The 9,846-nt window shown below is 30.2% G+C and overlaps 1 protein-coding gene across 2 annotated transcripts; it reads right to left on the reverse strand.

The window, feature by feature from the left end:
* Positions 1 to 3,549: 3,549 nt before the first annotated feature.
* LOC129870846 (basic leucine zipper 61-like) lies at positions 3,550 to 7,429 on the reverse strand. Of its 2 annotated transcripts, XM_055945722.1 has the most exons (6): positions 7,024 to 7,429; positions 6,134 to 6,709; positions 5,513 to 5,603; positions 5,191 to 5,317; positions 4,432 to 4,562; positions 3,550 to 3,730 (listed from the first exon to the last, which is right to left on the reverse strand). In XM_055945722.1, the coding sequence occupies exons 2-6, from the start codon at positions 6,676 to 6,678 to the stop codon at positions 3,722 to 3,724; spliced, it is 903 nt and encodes a 300-aa protein (XP_055801697.1). In that variant the 5' UTR covers positions 6,679 to 6,709; positions 7,024 to 7,429; the 3' UTR covers positions 3,550 to 3,721. The 2 variants fall into 2 exon arrangements, with proteins under 2 accessions (XP_055801697.1, XP_055801696.1); XM_055945721.1 differs by lacking the exon at positions 3,550 to 3,730 and having other exon boundaries at positions 4,325 to 4,562.
* Between the last annotated feature and the right edge of the window lie 2,417 nt (positions 7,430 to 9,846).

The raw sequence follows: 9,846 nt of genomic DNA on the forward strand, positions 1-9,846 counted from the left end.
GAGTGAAAATGACTTTTTATCAAGAATTTGAGAAAAATCTTAAATCATTGATTGTGACTTGATTAGGGCTGGGATTTTGAAAAGGTTTCCGCTAGTGAGTTTCTAATACTAAGAGGAACAATTTCATCCAAAAATTCCCAGATTTAAACCCCTATTTTGTAAAGTTGAATTTTGAGCCTTTGATCCTTTTTTCGCCCGATTTTACCTTCTTAGTATCTTTAGAGTTGGTTTCTAATTGTGAATTAATACTTGAATAGATTGTGGAGATTCAGAGTATAATCGAAAGGTCAAGGCACACGTGGATTGATTGATCGCATCTTGTTTAAGGCAAATGGACTCTTAAAACTCCGTGAATCTCTTAAAATTTTTGAATATCCCATTGTATATGTGTTGGGGCGTAATGAGGATGAGGTTACGGGTTTAATTGTGATATAAACTAATCTGAAATAAAATAATGGGGTTAATAAAAGACGGTGTGTGATATTGTTGAGTATTGAAACTTGTGTGCCGTAATCTAGATATCTATGTGTATTTGATGAAATACTTGATAGTTTAATTGTGATTGTGGTTTGTCTGAATTAATTATTCCTCATTACTTGTGTGAACATGTTGTTGCATTAGTTCTAAAATACTGTGATGAGAGGTATATGATTATGAGATCGAGGTCATTTTTGGTCAGAGATATGATATGGATGAGATCATTTTCGGCGAGAAATTGATAGGCCGAGGTTATTTCCAACGGGATTATATTGTCGAGGTCATTTCCAGCGAGATTATGAGATCGAGGTCATTTTCAATCAAAGATTATGAGACTGAGGTCATTTTTTGTCAGAGATTATGAGATCGATGTCATTTTCGGTCAGAAATTATGAGACCGAGGTCATTTACTGTCAGAGATTATGAGACCAAGGTCATTACGTAGAGATATTGATAACACACATAGAGCTAGTTACTAGTTTGAATTTGATATAAATTTATATTTTTAGGTTTTCGGTCAGAGATTATGAGATCAAGGTCATTTTCAATCAGAGATTATGTGGCCGAGGTCATTTTCTGCCAGAGCTTATTGTGTCGAGGTCTTTACCGGCAATTGCACATCTGCCTGATCATTGAATGTGCATATACATATTTTGTATATCTGTGTTGACAATTTGATGCCTACTTGTGACATTTTGAGTATTTGTACGATATATATGTGATATTGAGTTGTGATCTGAATCTTATTGAACTGTATAGTATGAACTGTTAGGTTGGACTGATTTCTATGCAGGTTGTAGTCTGAAGGTTCGGTTGGGTTGGAAACGAAGTTCGTAAATTCTTTTTGATTTACTTAATTTTTCTAGTTAGCTTGTTGGGTATCGCGTACTAACCCTAGCTTCTACACTTGTGTAGGTTCCGAGCCTGGACTTTGATCACCGTCTTTTTTCTTGATCACTCGAGGTTCTGGGAGTTGAGAGAGGTAACCATTGATATCCAACGATCTCTTGTACTTCTTATATTTTTATGTTTTACTCTGTTTGAGAATTGAAGACATATTGAGACTTGTACTTTCATTTCAGTTTCGTTATTTTAGCGGTCTGTACACGTGACAACCAATCTTTGAGGGTATTTAAGTTGAAAGACTTCCGCATTTGGTTTATTATTTACTTATTTAGATTATTTCCGCTATATTTATTGAAATGTAAGATTTTAGACTGACTTGTCCGGTGGAAAAGGACATATGCCATCACATCCAAAATTGAGTCGTGACATATTTCATGGTGTCCAAAGTTTTTGCAGTGTATAACTGCTCACCTTCGACTGTTAGTTGTGAAATGAGTAATACATGCATACCTACACATTATTCAAACATTTTTGGGGGGATGTTTTCCATCTAGTGTTTGATATTCTAGTTAGAGTCTGAGTAATATAAATTTACATCGTGTAATTAGGTCTATTGATAATGGAAAATACTTTCTATCAACAAACTTTTTATAGTCAGAACTCGAAATCAAGATCATTAATTAAAAGAGGAGTAGTCATATCTGTTGCACCTATCCATTGGTGGTACCAATTATTTGAAACTTGATAACATATATATATTCACTATTTTCTTTTAAATATTGTATGGTGTATAAGTATAGTATTGAATATGGTGTATAAGAATTATTGTCCTAAATAGGATAAACATATTGGTTTTATGCTATTCATAAAATAGAATATTTGTTCTATGACATTTACTTTATTGTAGGGACAAGAAATTAAATCCATCTTAATTCTATTGCTATTTTTCGTTTATTTTACTATTTTTTATGAAACATATATTTAAGGACATTTACTTCTTTTTTTTTTGTATGGACAAGAAATTAAACCAACTTTAATTCAATTGCTATTTTCGTTTGTTTGGTAGAAAAATTAACTCATTTTGGGCTATTTTCTTGATGTATTCCTTGTATTTGCGGGGAACAACTATTAAATGGTTGTGCATCAAAATATGTCATTTGCACGCCTTAAAGCAAGCTTTTAATTGAATGGTTTATTTGATATAAATTGTCACATCACTTGATACATAGCATGATCTAATGGATTATTGATCTTACATCATGTTACTTAGATCAGCGCAAAAGTTAATTTATAATGATGCTTTCGATTCAGTAAACTAAAAAAAAAAAGAATTTGTTAATTATATAACATACTTTGATGGTGATAACGAAGGAGAAGAGAGATGGATTGAATCTCTTTAAGGCTTGTTCTAGGGAATGTTCTAGTCTATTTCTAACTAGTGATGAAAAAAGAATGAGAAAGAGAGTCAAAAAAGAAAATCGATTTCAAGTAGCAATTGACCTCCTCGTTGTCTCTGCACCCATAATACTTCCTTTACCACTGAGCGGTCATTTGGAGACCTTAACTGATGATTCGATTTGTTTCCCTCTCGAAGATATATGAAGCTTAGGCAAAAAAAAACCTTGTGTTAAGCTTATTGCTTTTTTAGAATGATTTGATCCATCATTGACAGTTATATGACACAACCTCGATTCATACATTCGGAACAATCAAAACAAGAACAGTGATCCTAAGCAACGAAGGAAGGGAATGAGGAGGAGAAGCACAGATAATTAGGGAAGTGGAGTAATTGTGAAGACTAGCGTAAAAGTTACTAACTTTTTTTTATAGAAACTGAAACCCCTCCGTGACATGGTCTTAGACTGGCTAATCGCAATTGATCAATATTTCGAACTAAAAGCATCTAAGATATAACATTCAAACCGCTATATCTATTAACGCTCGTTAGTATTCAAAATTTCTATAAATTACTTTTTAACATACACTTTTTTAAAATATATATATATCTTTTCACTCGCCAATCAGATATATACCAAAAATATTCTCGATGGAATTTCTTTTTCAGAGAAATAATTTGTACTATGTATTTAACAATTAACACTTCACTTTTTGCTTTTTCCTTGACAATTAGTGAAAATCAATTACTTTCCATCTTTCATACATCCCAATACAAATTTCCACTATTGACCTTCCAATAATAATACAATATTTCTTGTATGTGGTTGAAGGAATTAAAATAAATAAAACATTTATAAAAAAAAATACCAATGACTAAATAGTAAAATAAGATTTTTATGGTCCCAGAAAATGTGAGAGATCAATGCAGTGATCTTATCCTGTCAGATACCCCAATAAAGGAGATTTTCTCACATGAATTTGCTAAGTGCCATCAGATAGTCTAGTTTTCCTGCACATCAAACATTTTATATATTAATCCCCTTAATTTGTTTTTTTTATGTCTTGGATTATCTATAGTAACTTTCTTTTACACATTCAAATTAAAGAAATAGGTTGATATTTAAATAATTATAATATCACCACATAATTGAGGTATTTATAGTATATGTAAGAACAATAACTACAAGGGTGAAATTGAAAAAAATGTTTTTGAGTAGCAACAAAATTAATTGGCATAATACATAAATATGTCCTTTAACTTGACCTCATTTTTCATTTATGCTCTCTAATTTTGGTGTGCACAAGTAGGCACTTGAACTTGTATAAAATTGAACAAGTAGACACACTTTTCCTACGTGGCACAATACACGTAGGACATAAAATTGTCATGTGGGATGTCATGTATGACGAATGTGTCTATTTGTTTAAGTTTTGGATAGTTAAAGTGTCTACTTGTTAAGTTAGAGGTCATAGTTGCCAGCGGAAACTAAGTTAAGGGTCATATTTATGCATTATGCCAAAATAATTTTTCTTCAATTTTTCATTGACATGTTTAAAACCACAAGATTAAAAGACATTTTAGTACATTTGACATATCTTTAATTTAAGATCGTAATATACAAAAAAAAATTATTTTAAAACTTTGTATCAAATCAAAACAGATCAAATAAATTGAAACGGATAGAGTAACTAATTGACGCTAAGTTGTACTTTGATCTCAGGATGAGCAGTAGTGGAATCGGCAAGTGGTGTAGCATTGTTGTCCATCTGCTGCTTCAGGTTCTGTTGGTAATAAATTTGCCTCAACCTCTCTATTTCCACTTTCAATGCTTCTTGATGAACTATAAATGATGGTAAAGATCAGTTCATAAATTTTGTAAAAAAAAAAAGATTTAAAAAAAATTGCATCTCCATTATCTACACTTTTTGTTAATGTAAGGGAGATCTAGGAATTATTTTTGCTTTTTTCATATATTTTTTCAATATTTTATTTGAAATTCAGTGTTTGGCTATAAAAAAATTCAAATATAACTTTGAAATTTGGAATTTAGAGTGTGTTTGGTATGGAGAAAAATATTTTTTAATTTTCGCATGTTCGACTGGTCAAAACTTTTTTAAAAATAGAAAATGACGGGTAGTTTAATCTATTTACATGCATATAGAATCGGGACTAGTAGTGTAATTATTGATACATATTTAGAGATAATGTCAGCGCCACTTAATCGAAGATGATCGAACATCTTTCATCGAAATTATAATAGATATATAGATCAAAAAATATTTTGTATACATCTATATTAGTATACATCTATATTAAATACTAACTACTAAATACTAATCTTTAACGAAATTTTTAATTTTCCTTCGGATCAGACAAACTAAAAATAACCAGCTAATAGACACACATATGACATATGAATTATGAGATTAGTAATAAAAGAGATGAAGTAAAAAAAAAAAAAAACTTACCATCTTTAAACAATTTATCTTGGGCAAGAGCTGCAATTTTTTGCCTGAGGGCACTATTGTCAACATTTAGCAACAAACGTTGGTGGTCCAAGAATGCAACTCTTGGTGACAATACAGAAACTTCAGCCTTCAACAAATTTAATCAAGAAAATAAGAGTGGTATGCATATTATTCGAATTTAAAAGAAAATTCAGATCTCATAATACTGTAAGTAATTTTTTCTTAAAATTCTTTCTTTTTATGAAATCTCAAAAGAAAGAAACGAATTAATATTAGGAGAAATGAAGAGAAAATTACTATATGATTAAATAATTTCACATACTTGAAGAGTGCTAACACTACGTTCGAGCTCCGATACGTACTGTAGTTTCCTCACCCGTGACCTTTGAGCTGATTGTCTATTTGCCAATATCCTGTAGTAATTATCGATCATTCAGTCTTCTCATATTTCTTAAACTTCGTGTCCAATTAAATTACGTCATATAAATTAAAACATAGGAGTAATAAATAATAACCAGTGTTAAACACACATAAATATACAGACACATATAATATTTTGCCGATGGACAATTAAAGCTACTAGTTCAGTCATGGTTCAAATAAGAATTATAATTAGTTGGAGGGATTAAAAATATAATCCCATCACATAATATTCACTATAAAAATAATTCCAGCAACTCTGGAGAAAATACGTAAATAAATTAATTTAAGATAACAAAGCCCTTAAAGCAAGTAATTATCACGATTCACAATGTAGTAACGACATGCTATTATTATTTTACGTATAATCCACATATTATAATTGTCACGTAACCGAAAATGTATATTCTAATTCCTTCTTTCAAATTTGTGTGACACTATTTGAACGAATATGGAATTTAAAAAGGAACAATCGTAAAAATAAGTGATTGATATAAAATATAAGAATAAAACATATAAATACCTTTTAATTCTCTTGGGATCAACGACCCTTTCAGAAGAATATTCATTATTAGTGTTTGCATTTTGATTAGCTGTTGCTAATTCCTCATTAGTCTTGCATGAGCTTTCAACTTCCTCATTTTGATTACTCTTAAGTTGCTGCATCATCTGATCAGGACCGTTCATCTTTTTATCTTCGTTAACGTTGATGTAATCGGACGGTGACGACTGGTTCGAACACGACATGTCGTGAACGTCGTCGTTGAACATGGACATGATTTGTTGCTCGTCGTCGAACCTCTCGAATTCCTCGTGACCGTGAGTGGTCCCACCGGACCCCGGATTAGTACTGGATAGCCTCCGACATTCTTCAACCATGGGCGACTCCAAGAAAGCAATGGAGTCGCTCATTGATCTTCGGTGGGACCCACGCCTCGACGACACGTCGAGGAATTCGTCCGCCCATAAATTGTGAGCAGACGGAGCTAAGTTTTCCATTTTTTGATGAAGCGAAAAATCAGGCCAATTTGGTGTCATGTTAGGTGCTCTTGGCGGTAAGTGTGCCATTTTTTCGAGGAGTTAAAGATCTCTTGATCACCTGCAAAATAAATAAAAGAAAATAGTTTTTTTAGATATCTTATGCATAAAACATATATATTTTATGAGTAAAAATGAAGATAAAAAGACCATAAAACTTTTTATAAAAAAAAAAACAAAAAAACTGCCCCATGTTTCTTCTTTTATTAGTCAAAGTTGATGGAATTTCAAGAAAATTAACAAAATTGATTTCACAACTATGAAAGGAAAATTGTAGTATATGAAAATCTCCTTTGTTGAATTGATTGAATTTTTTACTGAAATGAAACTCATTTTACATTAACAAGTAAAGAAAAAGACACTCATCTATCATACCTCCAAGTTGTTGATCAGAATGGAACTAGATATGTCGAATTTGGTTGCTTGCCTGAAGGAAGGATTATCTGATTCGAACAAAAAAACTCAAACTAATTTGAAGGGTTTTTAATTTTTAGAAAATGAAGTGAAGAAAACGATAATGGTCTAGAATAGAACATACAAAGGACATGAAGGGATGTTCATCAATTGTTTATCGTGTAGACATTGTGTCATGAGCTATCAATCTCTATAAGTTTGAATATTTGTCTCATTAAGTAGCAAAGAAATTAAATTATGTCTGCAATGATAAATTGACAAATTAAAGAAGGGGGTGTTGTGGTGGAGAGTTATTATTATTAAGAAGGCATCACATGGGGAGATTGTTAGGACAGCTATCAAACAGCTGGTAAGGGAGTTTGGAGTCTTAACTGTATAACTGGAAAGTAGCAAATAGTTTAATAATATAGAGGACTTGCACCACATGTGCCCTTGTGCTCATCACTCATCTAAACCCTCTTGACTTCTTTAATTTTTTTCATTATTTTTCTAATTGAAATAAAATTATTGTCTAGTGTTTTATTGGAATATGAAATTTAAGAACCGTAATCTTTTTTTTTTATTATTTTTTTGTATGCACTATGTACATTTGAAATTTGTAAGGGCTTAATATATAGTCGATCGTATAAACTTGTTAGGATATTTTATTTAAATATTCGAACGAAGTTATATTCAATTGAATACCTCAATTTAGAATACAATATTTTTATTAGACATGTTTGATTCAAATTTTGAGAAAATTTTTTATGCGTGTTTTCATTTAAGTTAACTAATACACATAATATGTTATCTCTTTTACTTATACACATCAACTTCAATTAAAAAAATATTTGGAGTTTAACGACTCTATTGAAAGTGAATGTGTATGGTTAAATAAAATAACATATTTTATGTGGTTTAACTTAATTAATTAATAAATGAATGAATGAGTGAACACGCAAAAAAAAATTCAAAATTTTGAATTAAAAAGTGTCTAATTGAATATTTTATTAGGAATTGAGATTAACAATTGAAACGGAGCTTAATTCTGATAAATTAAATGGACTGATTATGTATTAAGCTAAACATGTTAATTTATAGTAATAGAGATAGACCTGCCCAAGAGTAAGGATCATGGACTCCCGATAACCTCAAAAAAAAAATATGTATATATATACATACAAATTTTTTAACAGATTAAAACGAAAAGAGTGTCAATAAAGAAAATAGAAGAGAGGAAGAACCAATTCTATCACCTTAGTTTATACGTGCATAATTATGATTAAGAGGAACTGAGAAAGAACATTCCTCTACATGCTCTTTTTTCAAGCACAACTGTCATGCACGTGCTATTGAGCACCGCTTGATCAATCACATGTTATCCTGATTCAGAATATTAGAACGATGATTTCAAGTGCTAATTAATCATAAAAAAAATATATTAATTATGAATTCGCTTGAATGTAAAAGCCTTAATGATCAAGTCCTATATATGTATTAAAGTTTCACTAAATAATATAACAATCTATTTGAAATTTTGATAAATTATGAATTATAATTGAATTTCAAATTCAAATTCATAAAATCCAAATTTTGAGCTCATCTGTAAATGCTAATAATTGAGTTTTAAATTACTTAAAACATATTTATAAGATTTAGGTCAGAACTATTCGATTTAATCGAACTCATAACTAAATATAATGTGGTTCCACCAATATCCGTTAGCCCATTTATATCATAGATAGTCGGAAGGTAATTAGTTTTATACTAATATTCATGGCTTATTAATATATAGATAGGAGTCTGCCTAACTCGCACCAATACAAGTGATTTTATTTAATTTTAACTCAAAATAGTTTGTTAGGGTGTTCTTATATACAGTTTTTCTATAGTTAGATACTATAAGATTAAAATGCTTAATTATATGAGTAAGATAAATAGAATTTCAAGTAGAATAATTTACATGCAAGAAGGAATAATTAATTTTATCACGTAACGTGAATATCTACTCTATATGTTCGATATGTTTGGGAACATTAATTTTATTTTAATTTTTTTTAAAAAAAGATGATATAAAAATATAAACAAAGCAATGGAATATTAATGTGGAAGATGAGCTGTGGAATGTGGAAGAAGATATCATGTCAAGTCATGTGAATGTTTTATGCATTTTTTCTCACTTTGTCTACAAACTAACTTCACATGTAGGCCAATATGTTTCTATTACATTTCTTTATTTATACCTTCCTCCCATATTCCCATTTAAAAACTACTTGTCATTTTTGGTTTTTTAATAATAAGGGGCACTAGCCATGATAGTTAACAAGAGATTTATAATTAGTTTTCTAGTGATTAACTCTATTGGTTGTCGTGGATAAAGGCAAAGTCATAATTTAAAGCTTATAAGTTTTAATTTTTTAATTTTTTTGAATTACTGTTTATATATATTAAATAATTTTTTTGTTGAATAAATTTATTAGATTCTGAAGAACTTGCTTCTTATCATTTAGCTTTGCCATCGTCAAATGTCAATTTACCTTTAAACAAGTATGCTAAGACATAAAGGGTAATAACAGCTTGTCCGTAGTATCATTTACACCAAGTCAATATATGTATTTTGATATATGTTTGAATATGGAGCTTTTCTATTTAACCATAACTAATTAACATATACTTTTAACTTCTATAAGTCAATCATAATGAATTTTATTAATTTAATGTAAATACTCGATAAAGATTAGTTTTTGCCGGCATTCACTTTGGAAAATGTCACTATCCCGACCCGCCGTGACTGACACCCATACT

The sequence above is a fragment of the Solanum dulcamara genome, chromosome 10 (assembly GCF_947179165.1).
Source record: "Solanum dulcamara chromosome 10, daSolDulc1.2, whole genome shotgun sequence".
NCBI lineage: Eukaryota > Viridiplantae > Streptophyta > Magnoliopsida > Solanales > Solanaceae > Solanum > Solanum dulcamara.

What these genes read in the sequence shown, in the direction of transcription:
- LOC129870846 (XM_055945721.1), bottom strand. Translation starts at nt 6,678, where the DNA reads ATGGCACACTTACCGCCAAGAGCACCTAACATGACACCAAATTGGCCT. An exon ending in GATCCCAAGAGAATTAAAAG is followed by an intron (nt 5,604 to 6,133) that starts GTATTTATATGT and finishes TAATTACTACAG; the next exon opens with GATATTGGCAAATAGACAAT. An exon ending in AGATAAATTGTTTAAAGATG is followed by an intron (nt 4,563 to 5,190) that starts GTAAGTTTTTTT and finishes CATCATTTATAG; the next exon opens with TTCATCAAGAAGCATTGAAA.